Consider the following 20,286-nt stretch of genomic DNA (forward strand, 5'->3'; position numbering starts at 1 on the left):
TAATTTTTGTGAACCACCCAGAGAGCTTCAGCTATTGGGCGGTATAGAAAATAACTAACAAACTAACTAACTAACATAGCTTTTCATTCAGCAAGTATTCTAAGGTTTTCTTTTCAATGAAGCAAAAATGCTACTTGGCACTTGAGTTTTTGTACTTCTGCATGTGGGCTTCAAATGTTTTGGTAGGGGGATTTAGTGGTTTGTTAGCTTGTGACGCTACTGAGATTAATATAGAAACTATGTGGCAAAATATTGCATTAACTATGCATTATTTGCAGGGACAACAAGATGCAATTTCACTTTCATTTGTCTGTTAATGAAACCATATTGTAACATTTATTTTTCCTCTCTCCGCAGCTCTGGGAAGTATATGGTGAACGAAGATGCTTACGAACTTTTGTCGGTAATATTTTTTTAATCTCATATTTAATGTATAAAATATGTTCATTGCTTCAGATGCCAGTTGGGTGCTTTATTTAGCAGTGGACCAAATATTAATATGTTTCTGAAGTGAATAATCTGAATAATTCTGAATATTTATATTCTAAATCAATAATTCTGAAGTGAATAATCATTAAACGTCATGGATACATTTCGAGCTCAATCCTATGGGGATAGGCAGCTGCCTCCGAACTCAGAGGCGACCACGTATCCAATGAAGGGCAGGAGAAGCACATAGGGAATCGTTCCCTCCGCATTTCTCCAGCCCTGCATTTGCAGCTAGTTGCGGGAAGGCAGAGCAGGGGAGGATGCTGCTGGATGACACATAGGATGCGTCGTACTGGCATTTCTGCCTTCCCCACTCCAGAACACCCCCCCCCCCGAAACACCCTGTTTTAGTCGCTCCGCGTTCCTCTTCCGAGCGCAGAGCACGGGGCTGTTCCGCGCCGCCTGTAGGGCAGCACAGACGGGGGGAAAGATCGGTTCTCCAGGAGCCAACCTCAGAGTGCAGGCCCTGAGCTCAGTTCCCAGAAAACCATATAACCTATGGCCACTGACTAGCAGCCATAGGATTGCTCCCCTAGTTACTGAGCAGAGAAGCGCAAAATCCCGTGGCATTGAAATTCATTCAGATTTGGTGCAGTATTGTACATTGTTAAACGCACTTACATCTCAGGAACAACAATGGGATGGAAGCGAACTTTACAATGCAGGGATGGGTGGGAAGGGGCAAGCATCCCCCACTCACCCCACCCCGCTTGCCCCACCTTGCTTTACCTTTGGGGTTACTTGGAGGAGAGGTATTTTATAACCGAATAATAAACTTGAAATTAAAATAAGGTTGCGGTCCTAAACATGCTTACTTGAAAATTGAGATTAAAATCAATTTCTGACTCCAGGGAAGATATATTTAGTGTAGTAATATTAATGTGAAATATACTATTTTCCCTCTTTCAGAAATGTAGGACAGAGCTTTCTCTTTTGCAAGTGTGCTTCACCCGTTCCGTGTCCCCTCCCCATTATTATTTTTCTCTGATGCTGCTATTGGTGCTTTACTGTGACCTGGATTGTATATATTGGTTACATAAATTATGTAACATTTTTGGAGCTGCGCAACAAAATACTGTATTACCACCTCAATCAATTCAAATTAGACAAAGTGGTAACAGTTGCCTTAAACCAGGGATGGGGGACATGTTTCAGATGGGGGGGCGAATCACCCCCCACTGGGCCCTCCACAGGCCAGATGACACCACTGAGCATGTCCACGCCTGCTGATGTCATCGCCCCACTCGTTTTGCCTTTCTCTGTGCTGAGACAGACCAAGCCCCCTCCCCTGGAGGAATCCAAGGGACCTCCGTGGGCTGGATGGGGAACCGTGGGCCAGAGGTTCCCCACCTCTGCCTTAAGCTATTATTTGTGCTACCTCCGGTAAATAACGGCCTTTTGGCAACTATCCATGAAACAACAACATCGTTCTCTTTTACTGTACTAACTAAAGTTGTAAAGCCAAACTCACAACCATACTGTGTGCTTTAAGTGAAATGAGATGTGTGTGTGGAGCTGAGGCCAGAAGAGAAGAGCTATGGCCGCACTGTGTAGACTGATGGATGTGTTGAGTGGTTTTACGACTTGGTTCAGGATTTTTCTCCTGGCAGGACTTTATGTAGGAGAAGGTAAGGCAAAGGTAGCTTCCGTGGGAAGCACCACTTCAAGGCACTCCATGCATCCCACACCTTTCCTGATAGGAAAGCCAAGAGGCACATAAAGCCTCTTTGGGGAGGGAAAGGAAAGGGCATGATCTAGGTCTAGGGGGATGTTTCACAGCCATAGCCCCACTTCCTCTTATTTCTTGCCTTTTCTGTAAATAATTTAAATGTTTTCCGGGCTAAAGAAAACGGGTATTATGACACACTTACCAGCACTCTAATTACTAAATAACTAGCTCTCATCTTGACTTGAGCTGAATTTCTTGTATTGAAAAATCTTTGTAAAAGAGGTTTTTGTGTTTTAAAAAAGTCCATTTTCTCCCGTATAACAAAGAGCATTTAAAGAAAGTATAGAGAGATTTTTAGCTATATGAACTGCTTTGCTCTCTTTGATACATTCTCCAAACAGCAACGCTTCAAAAGGGAGAGGAAGCCATTCTTAAAATGTAGGCTAAATGAATCCACATCAAGCAACTGTGGATGTGGCCTTTCACCTCAAGTTTCTGGGACATGAAGAACCTGCAGAATGGATAAACTGCTGTTCAAAATAGAACTTCCACAGCATTTTTTTGCAGTTGTATTTTTAGAACTCAGGTTGACGAGAAGTTATCTGATGGAAGCTCTTATCTAGTGAGGGCAGTACACGTGGAGATCCATGCCTCCATGTGTGTGTATCTGCTGCTGAACTGAGCACTGCATGTGTGAAAGGGCAGTATGTGTGCAGTTTTCAATACTGGTTTGGGAACTACATTCACAGCACTGAACAGTTGGTTGATGTTCTCCACTTTGACAGAATATATTTATCAGGGCAGGGGAGGGTGGGATGAGGACTAAGGACTGAATCCCCCCTCCATTTCCCCCTGTAGATAAAGTATGTTGGGGGCTGTATTGCAGGCCATGGACTACCTAAAGGATAAAATTCTGGTTCCCTTTCCTACTAATAGTATATTTTCATCCTGCAGGGCACAGTAAAGCTGTTAGAGATATATGCTTTAACAATGCTGGGAGCCAGTTTCTCAGTGCTGCCTATGACCGGTATCTTAAACTCTGGGACACTGAAACAGGTAGATATATATATATTTATATGCTATCTATTCTGGTATTTGTACTGTAAATAAAAAATACAACTGTTGAAGTTGGTACAGTAGTATGGTTCCTGATACATTACCATCTTATAGATAACCCAGCTTTACTTTTTGGAAATGGTTCTGAAACGTTTGGTTCAAGAGTGAAAGTCATCAGCCACATGAATAATAAAAGCATATTCCTCAGAAATAGGAAGGGGCCATAGCTCAGTGGTAGACCACATGCTTTGCATTCAGTAAGTCCCATGGCATCCCCAGGTAGAGCTGGGAAAGACCTCTGTCTAAACCATGGAGAGTCCACTGCCAGTCAGTATGGACAATACTGAGCTAGATGCACTAATGGTCTGTCTCTGTAGAAGGCCGTTTCCTGTATTCCTATTGTCATTCCCCCTGGAGCATACACTGGATTGTATCCAGCAGTGACTGTCTGCCAGCAGAATGGAAACTGCTGGTAGAATGGATTTCCTCTCCCCCCTGAAGCCTACCACACCCCCAGGATCTGCTCTGGAGAGTTAGGGGACTTTCCAGAACAGAATTAGGGGCCTGCAGAAGGAAGAGGAGAGCAAGTGAAATATTTAACCCACTGGTTGGCAAAGCCAGATTTATTGCTGTATATTGCATGAAATGACGTTGAACAGACTGGATGTGATAATGGGAATAAGACACATCCTTCACAAATGTAGACTAATGCTTTTAGCCATTCAGTAAGGACTATATATTACGAGTATCTGGCAGAGTTGCTTCAACTACTGCCCACAATGGCTATGCTTTTTATTTATTTCCTCTGCCCCGATTGTTTTAACAACATAGATTCCAAACATTTTGGAGCAGGTGTTGTATTTTTTCTCTGTGTCAACATGGTATATGACACCAAATCCTTAAAACCGATGGTCTTTGGTTGCTGCTGCTATATTCCAATAAATATTAGTGTTGCCGCTTATAAGTGTTCCTTCATAGGAAACACTGTTGCATTTATTCCCAAGTAGTTTCTAAATTAGCATTCTATATCTGTATACATTTGCAATGCCTGAAGAATCTGTTTTCGCCTTTTTCCAAACATTATAAAATGGTCCCAGAGTTGCCTTTTAAATTGGGGCTTGTTTATTTACCCAAAATTTGTCCTGCAATATGATTCCACAGAACCTTTAGGGTTTTACTCCAATAAGCATCTCGAGTAGAAAACAAGGTTGTAAAACTGTAAAAAGCTGAATGTGTGGATTTCTTCCTGTTCAATTATTTGTCTTTTTCTTTCTAGGACAGTGTATTTCAAGATTCACCAACAGAAAAGTTCCTTACTGTGTCAAATTCAATCCTGATGAAGATAAGCAGAATCTTTTTGTAGCAGGAATGTCGGATAAGAAAATTGTACAGGTAAACTAGAAATTTCATCTTTTTTAATGTAATATAGAAACAACTTAGTCAAACTTAATTCGCCATTTAACTAGAATGCCTTCCTTGCAGTTGCAATAATGAACTGTTATTTCTCTGGGCCTTGTTTTTTAAGAGTAGAAATGCATGTTAGAATACTTGCTTTGCTATTCCAGAAAAGTTGCAAAATACTGTATATAATTTTCTTCATGTCTTTAAAGGAATTATTCAAACTTGCCTTATCTTGCAGTGGGATATTCGAAGTGGAGAAATTGTTCAGGAATATGATAGACATTTGGGTGCTGTCAACACCATTGTGTTTGTAGATGAGAATAGAAGATTTGTGAGTACATCTGATGACAAGAGTTTAAGAGTCTGGGAATGGTAAGTGGAAGTTTGATTGTGCCTGACAGTGATTGGACAGAAAGAAAGATGCAGTGTAAATTAAAATAGTGAAATGTATTGTTCTTTTTATACTTTCCCTCTCAATATATTCATGATGCCAGCTAGTTTATTTAGACTGCCCTCCTATGAATTTGGTCCCCCCAAATATACTTCCTTGACTTTGTTTTGCAACTTATTGCTGGTGCAGGTCTGGCAACGAAGGTTTAGGGAGCAGGCGTCAGGATTGGTCTCCCTCTTTCCCTTAACCAGAGTTGCTGATAGGGAGGTGGAATGCCCACCCTGAGTAGAAGAGGAAGGGGTTAATTGAAGGGGTGTAGAATGTCATGGCCTACTTCATCAAACCTGGTTGTCTGGTATGTCTGTAAAGGCCCTAAGATGAAACCTAGCAGGACCACAGCTTATTCAGAATAAAAAGGAGCATTGCAGAAGAGAGCAATGGAGATATATGGCAGAGGAAAAAAAGTTAATATTCCATGATTGATTCCATGATTTCCAAATGGTGGATCAGTCAATACGGAATGCCAAGGGGTCTTCACGTCCAGATCAGAGACTGGAATAATCAGAACAAAGACAAGCTTTAGGTGGTCAAATGTATCTGGTAAAGATTTCAGAACCACTGCAGTAAACCTATTGGTCTGGGTGTTGGCTATTGACTTTGAGGAAAGAGCACCACCTACTGGCTCATCAGTACCATTTAATGACACTTAAGGGCCGGCCTTTGTTTAACATGTGAGCTCTTTCTGTAACATGAAGAATAAATAGATGTAACATGGAAGATGCAATAGTGGGTAAGTTTTAATTAGGCATTTTTACTAATGATTTTAAATGTCAGATGCTTTAAAGTTCAGAATAGCAGAATGTTTGGTACAGGGGATAAGAGTTCAATTGAGCACCTTGTATCCTGCAGATACATATATTTGCTTTGGGGGCCTTATTTTTTCGTAATGCAATCTGTAAAATAAAGTCATGCCTGCTTTTTCTAAAATGGATAGGATTCTATTAATAATGTGCTGGATTTGAAGTAACAAAATAAAATCAAGAACTGAATTTACTTATCGTAATAAGCAAATGGGTTCGCACCGTTGCATATTATTTTGTTTGGCTTCTTAAAAGTGGCAGTGAATTTTTAAAAAGCATTCTGGTCTTGCAGTAGGCCAGAAGTGCTGGAGGTAGAATTTGATTACCTTGAATTTATATGAGTACATGGTTATGTGAACAAAATTAAACAGCAATTAACCTTCATGAGAGCATTTACACTCCATCTAATGTGTTGTTAATGTGATGTATGTAAATATTATGAAGGTTAATGTGGCTATGTAATGAATGTTTTCTGCATTGTTAAGTCTTCATTGGCATCCACAGAAGCTGGTGAGATCTGTGCCAGCAGTAGCAATTCTCAAGAGTTTCCAGAGAATATCTAGCTAACCAAAATTAAACAATTAGATGCCTAGCGGAGAATCATGGGATGAAACAAAATTCTAGTAGGAAATATTCTTTGTACAGAGCAATCCAAATGTGCAGAAATCTTTTACATCTCTTCTATTTGGGGCAGGTATTCAGACTTCGAGTCCTCATAAACCCAACTATGATATAAAGGATTGCTGGTAGCACCGGTGACATCCTTATTAACATTAATAAAACTGAATTGCTTGTCAGTAGTTTATAGAGCTCATATTGGGGTACATAACCATGGATTGCAGCTGCCCCCAGTGCAGCCCATGAAGCCAGTAGCACCCTGCCCACTTTTTCCCACCACCCAGCTGATCCGTTCACCAGCTTCTTCCCAGGGCCCTGCCTCCTCTCCCAGCAAGGAATGGCTCTTATCTCCAGTCAGCTGCTGATCAGAGATAAGAACTTTTCCCTGCAAGGAAAAGCGATTAAGACCTGGGGAGGAAGCTGATGAGTAATTCAGGCCTGGTTACTTCTGAGACTTGTCCTGCAGAAGTTTGCCCTGCTTACTTGTGAACAGACATGCTGCTCATGGTAAGAACCTTGGTGTTTGGGATGATATTTGAAAGTGCTGCTGAGTGATTCAGTCCTGTGTACTTTGGAGTAGAGAAAGGTTCCCCACCCTGCTAGCGCAGCCATTGCCCCCCAGCAGAGTGGTCCTCTGGGCCAAAAAGGTTGTATGCCCCTTTTTGTTAAAGTGGCAGTTGTCTAACATTTTTTAGCTCTCATGACAGCATTTTTTAAAAAATAAGTACTCTTTAAGAAGCTGTCTTAGGGTTGGTTTCAGTATTCCTCCTCCCCATGGATAGAGGATAACATCTGTAGTAGGCGACCTCATGGCTGTTTGAGTGCAGGATCTCCCTTATCTTTTGATATTTTACCAGCACCCAGGATAAGGAAAGTTTGTGGAGTCTTCCTAGGTCAGACATTAACATCTACAAACAGTAAAGGAAACAGGAAAAGAAGCCCATGAGCTTGATGACTGCTCCATATCTCACAACACACATAAGTAAGGGGAGTGATGTCTGAATGAAGCCTTAGACTTCTAGCTTTGCGGTCTATCATATAATGAATACTAAGGTCTCCTCCTTCTGGTTGATATTTTAAGGCAGTATATCCTATTGCACTCCTAAGACTGCAGCCCTTTTCACTCATTATTGCCTGGAAGAAATCTCAACCCAGTACAGGTCTGGGTTGTGTGTGGGTGTTTGCTAAACCTACCCACTGTCATGGGAAGATAGTCTTGAGTGAACCAGTCTGACTCATGTTAACTTGAACGGAGTGTCTCACTGACCACTAGATCTCTTTCTGACAAGAATGGGTTTTTTGATCAAGTGTTCAGGGACATGCTGCATTCAGATATCTAGGCTGTACCACTCCTTCGTTTTTCCCCAGAGGGAGGCAGGGTTGTGCACTGGACTCAATCCTGGGTTGAGATTTTTTGTTGGGAAGGAAAGCGGCCTGATTTGGTTGTATGGAATGGATTCCAGCTGCTGCTGTTGGGCAGTATCCAATGGTAGTCCTATGTAAACTAGGCCCATTCACTTCAATGGGTCTACTCTGTGTAGGAATACGATTGGATAATGCCCTGTATTTTAATGTCAAGAAAAAATAAGACCATGCTGAATGCTACCTTCTTTCTGAAAATATTAATACATATTACTATGCAAATTCTTTGTAATTTATGCAATACCATCATAGTCACTACTCTTAAGAGCTTAAAAATTAATGTTTGGGATGGGATAAGCAAAGGATGCTATAATAGTGATCAGATGTAGGCACACATGCTTCAGGAGTCTTACCAAATCTAGCATAGCTTCTGGATTTATTCATGTGGCTATCTATGCTTGATAGTGAGGTTCCCTAATGCAAATGGTGACCATTGGGTGGATTGAGGGATGGAGTGGGATACCCTTAAGAGTGGTGAGCGTGAACAAGCAACAGTCCCAGGAAAGGGTTCAGCAAGTACCCAAATGATTGGTTGGAGCAAGAGCCATGAATAGCTTTGCATGCAAGGTTGAAGCCTCTGCTCGGTGCAGAAAATGGAAGACAGTGGAGGCATCTTAATAAAGGCTCGATCTGGTCAAAACAGTGGTAGAGTGAGACATTTTAACAGCTCTGTTTTGAGTTTATTCTGCCTTTATATGTAAGAGTTTCCTACCTATAGTGAAGCACTTCCTTCAAATAATTAAATAATATTTAAACTGGTTGGGCAGTATCCAGTACTGCCACTGCACTTCTGCTCATTCAGCAGTAAAACTGGGAGATAGCACTGGCTAAAGCAACCCAGAAAGGAGTGGAAATGCTCATTTCTTGATCAAAAGAGGTCAGCAAAGCTCCTTTCTGCAATTTCCACTGACCTGCCCCATTCTGGAAAAGAGTGTTTCCATTAGTTTCCAGTTGCTTTAAGAACTGCTAGCTCCCTGTTGCGCTAGGATTGGGTCCCGCTGGTGCATGGGCGGCATTGGATACTGCACAATGTCAAATACTGCTGTACTTATTCAATATGACTGCTCAAGTTTGAGGGCTAACTGAATAGTAGTATGGCAATAATATGTCGCTGTTTTCAGGTCTATTTATTTATTTATTATTGAATTTATTAATCGCCCATCTGGCTGGTCACCCAGCCACTCTAGTTCATTATTCAAAATATACAAGTGGGGTCTGCAACAATATGTTGTAGTGCATCCCCAAGCCTTTACAAGAGTCTGGAACAAGAGCCTTGAAACAACATTTGGGGCATGCAAAGGGTAAGGTTTTTTGGAGGGGGGCAGGGGAGACGAAAAGGGACACCTTTTCTTTCAACCCTCCTGAAAACTTCCCCTACTGTACTATATCATGCGAAAGGACTGAGGTTCAGAATTGGCTACCAGTCCCAAACCTGAGTGCTTTTGTATTGCTACACATTGGGGGGGGGGGGTGTCTGGAGAGTGAGGAAGGAAAAGATGCCCTCCCCTTCCCTCCTTATATTGCACGGGGAGGAAGATATTTAACCTGATGGCACACATTACCCCTTACCCTGCTTCTCTCTCCCCCCAGCCCCCTGAGGGTACTGTAAAATGTTTGGGGCTTCTTCTTTTTTTAACAGGTGCATGTGGGTGTTCACAGTGTTCCTCATCCATATAATTTTCCCTTTTTTTTGTAGGGACATTCCTGTAGATTTCAAGTACATAGCAGAGCCAAGTATGCACTCAATGCCAGCAGTGACTTTGTCTCCAAATGGTAAGCTAACACTTTTATCTTCCTAGGCATATAATAGAAATCTTTAATGCTTTAGATTTTAGTGTTTGAGGCTCCATATTAAATTTAAATATAGCAGAATAGCTGGACTGTCTGAGTACTAACGCACTCCTGAATCAGTGTACTTCATTACTGTCTTATCACAGTACTAAATAATTTATATTGAACCTCCCGTTCTCATCGGAGTGTATTTTCTTTATAGTATGTATAACTGGTTTTTTTAAAAAACCATCGTCAGTTTTTGTTTTCCCCAGTTAAAACAGTGTCTTTTAACAGGAAATTATCTGGTATTTGGAGGAGTGTAAATGTTATAATGTATAACAATATATAATTGACAGAGGTAAAAAAAAGTGTATTTTGAGGTAGAGAGAATGGAACCTCTTGAGATTCTTGCAATATCCAGTGAATAGGCTCCCCTTTGCACTTTCCCCATGTCTCCTTTCCCAGCTAGTCCCATCAGAGATATCCATTGCTAGCATCTGTGCTAGCTTCCCTTACTCATTTCTCATGATACCAGTAATTTCACTCATGATCAGCTTTCCTTTCCTCCGAACTAGCTTTTCCCTCACATACCCTCTCGATTGCCAGCAATTTTCTCCATGCCAACCTTGACATTTTTCCCCTACATACTCAACCTTACCCACTTCTGGTGTAATAGAATTGCTTTCAAGCTTTTTAAACTGTATCCTCTGTTTTATCGTGAATCTTAAACCAGTAATAGAGGAGAGACTAGTGTATAAATAATGTGGGATCAGATCAGTAGAGTTCACACCTTTTACTGTGTGTAAACAATTTCTAAAATATTTAGGTTCTAGATCCAGTTCTTCACCATGGTGTGGAAATCATTGATGATCCTTTGAGAATAATGGGAGTCAGAGATGTACAAATTTAAGTGCAGGAATTTATTTTAAGGAGACTGACATGTACATTAATATTTTTACTTTAACAGGAAAATGGCTGGCTTGTCAATCAATGGACAATCAGATTTTGATTTTTGGAGCACAAAACAGATTCAGACTAAATAAAAAGAAAATTTTCAAGGGTCATATGGTGGCAGGTTATGCTTGTCAAGTAGATTTTTCACCTGACATGAGGTAGGTTTCATCAGCTAATAATAGGTTTTCACTCCCATTTTGATTTTCAAGCTTGTTCAAGTGTCTTCATCTTAGACTCTAGCGTGGTAGAAAATGGTATTTAGATAAACTGTGCAAAGAATCCTCATATGTGTACTGTCTGTAATATTCCTATAAGATAGTACAGCAGTTGTTTGGTATACATAATTAAATGATCGCATATATATATATATATGCGCGCGCACACACGCGCGCACACTGATTAGTGAGGGAGATATGTACACTGTAGCAAGCTTCTGCATCCAGTGGCTACATAGGTGGTTCCCAATCCTAGATTGGAATCATGCATGCAGTGCTAAACAGATGTTTTGGTACTGCTATTTTTTGACAGAACAGATAATCTCTTTGGGAGGATTAAGTGACTGTCTCCTTCTTCCTCCTCATGGAATGAGACCTTATATTAAGTATCCTAACCCTATTGAGCAGCTGATTGGTACTGCCAAAGTTGACCACAACCAATTGGGCAGCTAATGACCAAAGCAGCTCACAGGCAGCCTACTACTGCGTAAGTATCTTGGCATCGAGGCCATTGTGATTAACATAACGTATTACAAAACATTTGCAATAGACTGTGTAAAATGGAAAGTAAGCTCTATTTCCAGTATTCTGCTTTAATTCATTTTCATCTGCTTTCTGTATTAAAACATTTTATTGTTTGGTGTTATAACCCTTTTCAAATGTATTTTTAAAATCACTTCAGTGTATTAAAACAACTTTAAATTTCTTTTTAAAACAGCTATGTAATATCCGGTGATGCAGATGGAAAACTGAATATCTGGGACTGGAAGACAACAAAGCTCTATAGCAGGTTAAAAGCCCATGACAAAGTATGTATAGGTGCAGTGTGGCACCCACATGAAACATCCAAGGTGATCACATGTGGATGGGATGGTCTCATTAAACTGTGGGACTGAAGGCTGTACTATACAATTCGAAATCTCAAATCAGTGGGTGAATATCCAGGATTTCAGAACACGTAATCTGCAGTATGATGGCCTGAAATTAGAACATTAATATGGTTGTTTTCAGTATTGCAGTGCACTCATGCCGTACTGGAAATTCAAAAGACTTGGTCTGAAAGATTTCCAACCTCAAGCTATGAGTTGAAAATGGCTCATGAAGCGACAGAAAGTTGGAGTTCTTTCATAAGCCTGTTAGTTATTTAAAAAATTAAATGGATTAAATTGGAGAGATTTGTATAGCTTTGTGTTTATGAAACTGAAGCAGAGACATCACAAGCTTCATTCTACTCTGCAAGTGCATAATTGGGAAGAAAAAAGTGTCTTCATTTTGGTATAACATGATGATGCACCCATTATTAAAACAAAAACAAAAAACCTATTGGGAGTATTCTCCTATTTCCAAGTACATAGGATATTGCTGAGATTGTGTGAGTGTGTGTGTGTGTGTCTGTGTGTGTGTGTGTGTATAATAGACATTGCCACTCAGAATTGTCTTTTATTTAATATAAATTGTTAGTCATATTGAAATACATACCTACACAAAGACTGTGTGCACAACTGCAGTTCGTAGCCCCAGTTCAGTTTTCTGTGCGGAAAAAACCCTCTTCTCCAACCCCCACCCCATCAGCCATGCTTGAAGGTATGGAGTGGACCCTGATGAAGAGATCAACAGAGGGGTCCATCTGTTGCCATGCCTGGGGAGCCTCTTACCCAGTCTTCCCCTCATGGAAGTGAAGGAAGAAAACAGCCCAGGACTGTTGGGGGCTACATGTTCATTTGTGTCTGTCTTTTATCATGTCTGCTTTTTAAAACAATTTCTGATCACAAGTCAGGTTCCCATTCTTCTTCTAGATTTGCTTATTATAAAAAAGAAATCCAAAGAACATAATGTGTATATATAAAACATTTAACCCATTCAGCCAGTTGGGCTTGTGCAAGGGCAGCAATAAGTTTGAATGACTGCCTTTCTAAATAAACCTCAAAGAAAGTATAATTGGAAGCAAACTGCAGATTCATTATCATGTCACCACCCAAATCTTGTAAATGGGCACTTTAATATCTATTTTTATTTTATGGGATTGTGTTTTTTGTGCTAAGCTGCTGTACATATTTCTCAATCTTCTTTTTTACAGAACTTATTTTTAATAAATGTTTTTTATGAAAAGACAGATTCAACTTGGCGCCACTTCTCTAGCGTTGTCTGAAGTATGCTTTTTAAAGTATTTATTTGATCTAGAAGTTGTAGCTACCTAGTTCTCCACAGTGCCTAAGCGTGAATTGATCTTTTCTTGAATGTATGGTATTAAAATATAATGGAAGAACACTTTGTAGTGGACATATTTGGAGTGTCTATAGCAGGCTGGAGTTGCTTCACGCTTTATTTTCCCTGACATGAATACTTATATTGAAAAAAATATTTTGTATATGAATAGCCTACAACTGCTTTCTTGTATGTGTTTCCATAGAAGAAAAGATACTCATGCATCCACCCACCCAGTATTATTTATGCTTCTTCTAGGGGCAACAATAGACATGATAGCTTGTGGTTTTCTCAACTCTAAAAACAGCCATAATTTGTATTTGTAGTAGATTTGTAATGCGGGGTGGAGGAAAGCGAAGTTTAATCTGACCACCACCACCAAGCAGTTATTTGCCCACAGGGGCAACATACAGGCACCTATGTGCTTTTTAAGGAGGGATTTAAATTAGGAGAACAACATGGGAGAAAGGGTTAACCCCTTCCCCTCTGGTGCATGGCCACTTTCTGAACTGTGCACACACCTCACATGTGCAGAAAACGGTGAACCTTGTGGTGTGTAAATCACCCAAGTGTCTTTGCTGCTGCATACACACGCAAGAGGAAACCACTAGACTTGGCTGTACTCGGACATGGCCATGTGCCAAGCAGATACATTTTCACACATGTTGATGGAAAAACAGCTGTAAAGCGGTGCTGCGGTGCTTTAGTTTCAAATCTTAGCCTAAAACATTTTAAACCACTCTCGTATTCCTACACATTTATCATAACTGGACCCCCCCCCCCGCCCAAATTACAACTTGTGAGCAATATCTTTCAATAGGCAGAAAAAAGAGGAAAACATACCCCAATCCAGCTCATTTATAAAAACTGTATTTACATGTGAGTAGTTGTGCTACAAGGCGGATGTCCTGCACATAGGCTGAATTTTTTTTTTTATATAAACAAGCAGTATCAACTTCTTAAAATCCATAAGCACTGTTGCTTAGGTCAGTAAAAATACTGAAAAATACTGATCAGTATTTGATCAGGAGTAGCAGTTAGTAAAAATACACACAAGCCCATCCCCTCTATTTGGATGACAAAACGCATGGGCTTAAATTCTACCTTCTTGCTCTGTGAATGGAACAAGCTTCAGTTCATGGAACGTTTGTACTCGCAGAAAGGCGCGTTCCATGAGTGCAGCTTTCCATGAACAGAAGCTCATTCCATTCATGGAGAAAAATGTTAGGATCCAAGCCATTCACTCCTTTAAAAAAAAAAAAATTCACCCAGGTGAATTGGTGCTTGCTATCCACAAACTTTAAAGTGAGTACGTCGTTATCTTGCTGGCAACTATAAGGAAGCATCTCTTTAAAACAGCTGCAGAAACTGTGTGTGTGTGTGTGTGGGGGGGTAATTTGGAGTCGAGAAGTGGTGTGAAGCAAACAGGTTAAGTGCCTCCTTCCTCTGTTTTATATCCGCCAAAGCTACTGTTGATTGAAAAAGGAGAGGAAGGCTTGGGTTTCTGTCCAGTGTGTCTGCATGTACCAAGTAGCCAGTTCCTTATCCTGCACTACCTGGTTGGTTGTAAGGATTGCTTTGAATACTCCAGAAGTGTCATATACTTGCTGCTATTTTATACATTTAATACAATGGCGGGGCGGGGGGGAGTATGGAAAGTAGTAGGCAACATTTGGTCCCCTCTTATACCAACTATTGTGTCCAGTTCTTTACACTTCACATTTTTAACAGTCTTTTGTGATAATTCATATCACAAGAAATGTGATATTAATGTGAGACAATGCACATTGTAATGACTGAATAAGTTGGACTAGATTGGACTGGACAACTTGTGACCTTGAGATGATGTTGGACTGCAACTTCTATCAGCCTAGCCAATGGTCAGGGATGATGGGAGATGCAATCCAGCAACAGCTGGAGGCCCACAAGTTGCCCATCGCTGACTAGGTAGTATGAAGAGGTGAGGAATAGCCACAGGGCTGCAATTTTCAGCAGCATCCCTAAGTGCTCTAACGTTTAATTCCAGCCTGGGCCTAATCATGTTTGGCATTTTGTTTTGTTTGGGCTCATGATATATTCAAAAGAGCCCTGTATGTTATTAGCATAAGTCCATCGCTATATTTTTGTAATGGTCTACATCATATAAGATGTCAATCTACCTTGAATACAGTAGACAATATGCTTATATTTTATTGTAATATTACTCTCTGATCAATATTCTTGGATATTTAGAATACATTGGTGGATTTGGACCTAGAACTGACCATAAACTTATTAACTGCAACTAAAATGGAACTGGCTTTATCTTTAAAAGCCAAAACAGTACATGCTTGGATTTTCAGAGTTTGGCTTGTAACTAGGAAGATTAAATTGAGAAGTATTGAAACTGAAGAGTATTCAAGACCAGAAAAATATTTAATAATGTTCATGTTAAATGGTCCATGTTCAATTCTGGAATTACTCTAGGCTATTTTTGAGTCCTGAAGATATTTTCAGTATCGAAATATTTCTCTATAACAATTAAAGGTCTGCATTTGTTTCCTTATCTCATGGAGACTCTCCTCAAGAGCTGTAAGAGCTTGAAAAGTGAGCAGAGTTGCTGCAGTAGCCTTATCTTCTGGAATGGCAAATTGCAGAAAAGAGACACCGGGAGAAGAGCAACCCACTTTACTATTCGGAGGCAAAAAGGTGATGATAGAGTTCACTGTATTTGCTAAAGAGAGCTGTGGAAGGAGCAAGGTGAACTGATGCACACATGTTCACATCAGCCATTTCACACACAGTGCAAGGAGGCGTTACGTTCATCAATGGTAAGCAGAAACGGCACGATCAGGCCGGTGCAACAGCTAAGAAAGAAATATGTTGAGAAAGTGCTGTTACCTGCAATGAGAAGCAAGAAAGACATAAAGGATAAGCTGGTATAATGTAAGGAAATAACCATACAGAAGCCAAGAAGCAAAGACCGAAAGAAAATAAAACAGGAAGTCAAAAGGGGTGGGGAGACATACTTAAAAGACAAAATAAGGATAGTATCCTTTGTATGATAAAATCCTGTATGTCTCAGCGCCACCAGTACTGCAGAAGAAGGCATATTTTAAACTAGTTTGTGTTAGTCTTTTCTGTTCATTCATGAAGAAACAACTTATACTCATACATTTTGCCTTTTTATTCAATGCAACAATGGTGGGACAAATTTGAGAAGGCATGATCCACAGCTCTGTACATAAATGAAGCAAACAGTATATTTTAAACTTGGGCTTTCCCCCTCGTCTAGGAGATGGAAGCTGTGCCTTTGTACTTTGGGGGGGTAATGCTGGAGGTGTGGGGGGGTGTTGAAAGTTTCCTTTTACAAATGTGAGATATTACAGCTTCTGTATTTGCATGTTTGGTAATTTCTACCAGGGTCTCCAAAGTCACCTTCAGTGATACTGCTGAAGGGGATGATTCATAGTTCCATTCTGTTGGTCCACAGATGCCCTCTATTTCCATCTTGTATTCACCCAGCTCAGTCTATAACAGCTGCTTGCATTGAAGGCTTCCCTTTTTAGAAACATCTGTGGCTTTGAGAAGTCTTTGTAAGTGTGAAAAAGCCTGAAGTCCTTCAGTTCTAATTCTTTGAGGAGACTGTACCAGTACCGGACCACAGTGCTGTCATTGCCGCTGACCTCAAACCCAGGCCAGTGAACGTGGATTTCAAAGACCAGTTGACCTATTTGTTCCACAATGTCCTCCAGGATCAGGTTTTCCAAAATTTTCCACTCTGCACTTTCCATGTCTGCTTTGAGGATATCTATCTGTAACAAATATGACAGGAACATGTGACAGCCAAGCTGACTATAATGTAAATTAACTCCAATGTGTAAGAACTGTGTACTTAAGTATCATGGATCATCATAAAAATAGAAAGGCAATTTCCATATGATGAGAGGTAAAAAGGATTTAGGTCTCTTCACCACAGGGAAGAGATTGCAAAGAAGATATATAAAATAATGAGGTGTACATTAAGCAATAGAATAGAAAATAATGACTAGATTGGAAAATGAGACCTGTATATATTATGCTGTATGCTCATAGCAAACTCATGGAATGGGGACCAATATGCTAAATGTTACATACTAAGGTAAATTATGTAAATACTTATGTAAATACCTATGTAATTATTTGCATATTTTTCCGCACAACGAAAAAAAAACAGTATCCGTCTGTGGGCGGATTATGGAACAAAAGGCATCTGACAATCTGCGAAACACAGACGAAGCAGATTTACACAGTCCGTACATCCCTAGTGCAGGCTGCAACCTCCTTGTGGAAGCTGCTTGAAATTTCCCTACATACCAAATGTCCCCAAACAGTGAACTGTTTCTGCACAGCAACCAACCCAGTGGATATGTTTTCTCCAGGGCACTCCCTAAATGGCTTGGATCCACCTCCTCCCATGCCAGCCTGCCTGCGGCCTAAGACCTGCTGTGGTCTGGAGGCCCTTCTCTGTGCCCCACCTATGAAAGCATGGTGGGCTGGGACAAGACTCAGAGCTTTCTCAGCGGCCCCACTCAAACTTTGGAATACCTTATAGCACAGGGGTGGGCAACATGTGGCTGCAGGCCACATCGGCCCCTGCCTCCCCTCAGTACAGTCCCTGCCCCACTGCCCCCATCCCCCCAAAAAAGTTTTTGGGGAAAAATTGCCTCCCAAAAGGGGTCTGGAGCCTTCTAGCCAAGCAAGTTTGATTAGACTTTTTTGGCCCTCCGTAAAGTCATTCTTTGGGAGCCTGGGAAGGAGGAATCCGTAGGGGCAAAAATGGCCCCAAGACCTCCTGAAGTTGCTCTAGCACAACCCCCATAGCTGGCACAGCTAACACTGCTGGCACTGCCCTAGAGGTCGCAGACGTCTGCACCATGTAATTGACATTAGTGCCAGGTCGACTTGGATACTGCCTATTGTTTTTATCAGTTCCATCTACCACCATTGTATTTTGTCTGAGATCCTGGTTTTATAATGATATTCTGATTCTAACTGCTGTAAGTGATGTGTATGCATTAGAATGGCAGGGCAGAAATGACCGTATGTAAAAAAGAAAGAAAACTGTTCAATCCATACTTGTGCACGACACACGGATAGTGTGCTCCATCGCAACAGCCCCCATTTTTTTAGAGCAATTTAAAACTGCCACTCCATGGCATCTGTAGAGCGTCTTCGGCCTTTTTTTTTCTCTTCACTATGAGAGCCTAATGTCCAAATCAATAAGGCCCTGCCATGTACATCCAACACGAAGCATGGCACAGGAGCAAGCGATGTGTCCTCCCCTCTCACAGTAAGGGTATTTAGAGTACTGGACTAATGTGCACGTTTGTGTACACAGGTAGGCATCATTCACATGATCCATCTTCTGGTGTGAAAAGGGCTGGATGAATCACAGGAGGGGGAGCCTATTTGTGTAGGCCTTAGTTCTCACAATAAGCAAACTATGGAGAGGGGAGGAGACACAGAGAGCAAGGCCTAAGACTCGCTACCGTGATCTACCTTGTATAGGATGTACATCCAGGGTCTGTGGATGAACAAGCCCTACAATTAGAATTCCAAGAGAAATTGCATCACAGTTTTCGTTTGCTGGAGAAACAGCTGCATCTGATGCTAACAGCTGCTAGGCAGCATGATACAGGTCTATAGAGAGAGGGAGAAGGATAGGGAAACTCATTTACAGTAATCTTGCATTATGTTTGGTGAAATGTTATGAGCATCAGAGGTTACACTTAAATCATTTTGTAGTTCCTGTGTTGGTGCAGTGACCCAGCTCACCCTCTGCACTTTCAAATGCTAATGTTCTTGTGTGCTCCATAACTATTTTCTAATGTGTGTGACCTGAGGGAAGAAATCCTGTTTGATATATTACACATCTTAAACCTTTTCAAAGGAACAGAACAACACATGTCCACCCTGTTGTCTGAATTAAATACCCACATTTCTAGGTATTATTGTGTGGATTTAAAATGTCATTTCTCATATCACTATGTATGTACTGCAATTTGGTGCAAATAGGAGTGGGGGAGAAACAGCAGTAGTAGATGCAAAATTCTTTAGGATTTCTGATCTAATTCTTTTAAAAAAATAAGTTTCTTTACCTTATGATTATGAAGATATGCTTGAAACTGCCCAGTGAAATCTCAGAAGATGGAGATGTGACATTTTTTTCGCAGAACACAGTGTCTCTCCCCACGAGTAGCAAAACACTGCAATCCTAACCACGCTTACGAGGGAGTAAAGCCCACTGAAAATAGTGGGACTTACCACTGAGGAAACAAGCATGGGATTGCCCTGTTAGAGCACTATATAAACAGACTAATAATGCATCTATGAAAATATCTTTCCAGGAAGAGCATGCCCACTTGGCTTCCCTTCCTTTCCACTCAGTCTTAGGCTGTTGGACCCTGCCTCTGGTGTCTCCCTTCATCTCAGGCAAATGCCAAAAGGAGTTAACAGCCCTGCAGTTGTGTGGATGAACAGCAGGCGCTCGCCACGGTAGGTGCGACATTCACAACATCGATAGGAAGCGTGGCTTTTATGGCTAACACCTCCAGGAGCAAGTCAGTTGCCGGAAGAAGAAATGAAAAGCAGTAAGCCATGCTCCTGCCCATTACATACTGGAGGGTTTACAAAGAAAGACGACATGACTAAGAGATGGGGGATTTCTACACCAGCCTAAAATCCTGCATTTAAAATGGGGCTTTCTGCTTCCGTTTTAAATGCAGGATCACAACTGATTCCCTTTACATGTGCTTCCTTCTCTGCAGATGGCTGTACCCATAGCGTTTCCGTGAAGAGGCATTACACACACTCCAGGTTCAGCGATACTTGCTCCTGGGTTCCTGCCCCTTTCCCGCCCTTTGCACATTACTGGTGGGTGGAGACTGACACGCGGTCACACCCCCCACCGATCTCCCTGGGCCCCGCCTCTTCCATGCTTTTGGCCAGCTCTTGCCACTCAGCCCCTCTGCTGCTCCTCCACTCTGCTGCCTCCCCACCATGCGCTGCCGCTCTGCCACTCTGCCGCTCTGTTTTGAACAGGCAGGCTGAAAATGGCCAGGAGCCAAAACGGCGTGGAAGCGGGAAGGCCGAACCCATCAGACCTTCATCACCACCTTCGACATCATGGCCATGCCCCCAGCAACCACACTCGGCACTTCATTCATGCTAGGGGAGAAATACACAGGGAGGACATGGCGCTCCATTTGCGCA

At 41.3% G+C, this 20,286-nt stretch overlaps 2 protein-coding genes across 5 annotated transcripts in view; one reads left to right on the top strand and one right to left on the bottom strand.

The window, feature by feature from the left end:
* Positions 1 to 13,220, top strand: part of CDC40 (cell division cycle 40) — a 63,831-nt gene extending 50,611 nt beyond the window's left edge. For all 4 annotated transcript variants that reach the window (XM_084827283.1, XM_084827280.1, XM_084827282.1 and 1 more), the window contains 7 exons: positions 358 to 403; positions 3,113 to 3,214; positions 4,491 to 4,606; positions 4,854 to 4,987; positions 9,603 to 9,679; positions 10,647 to 10,791; positions 11,567 to 13,220. In XM_084827283.1, the coding sequence (XP_084683409.1) occupies positions 358 to 403; positions 3,113 to 3,214; positions 4,491 to 4,606; positions 4,854 to 4,987; positions 9,603 to 9,679; positions 10,647 to 10,791; positions 11,567 to 11,744 (798 nt within the window). In that variant the 3' untranslated portion in view covers positions 11,745 to 13,220. The remainder of the gene's footprint in view (positions 1 to 357; positions 404 to 3,112; positions 3,215 to 4,490; positions 4,607 to 4,853; positions 4,988 to 9,602; positions 9,680 to 10,646; positions 10,792 to 11,566) is intronic.
* A 2,977-nt stretch (positions 13,221 to 16,197) lies between these two features.
* The window catches only part of METTL24 (methyltransferase like 24), a 107,912-nt gene continuing 103,823 nt past the window's right edge, over positions 16,198 to 20,286 (bottom strand). The window contains exon 5 of the mRNA XM_084827285.1: positions 16,198 to 16,847. Within this exon, the coding sequence (XP_084683411.1) occupies positions 16,533 to 16,847 (315 nt within the window). The 3' untranslated portion in view covers positions 16,198 to 16,532. The remainder of the gene's footprint in view (positions 16,848 to 20,286) is intronic.

This window comes from Heloderma suspectum, chromosome 1 (assembly GCF_057233095.1).
Source record: "Heloderma suspectum isolate Gila_16-S chromosome 1, 16-S_ref, whole genome shotgun sequence".
Classification (NCBI taxonomy): Eukaryota; Metazoa; Chordata; class Lepidosauria; order Squamata; family Helodermatidae; genus Heloderma; species Heloderma suspectum.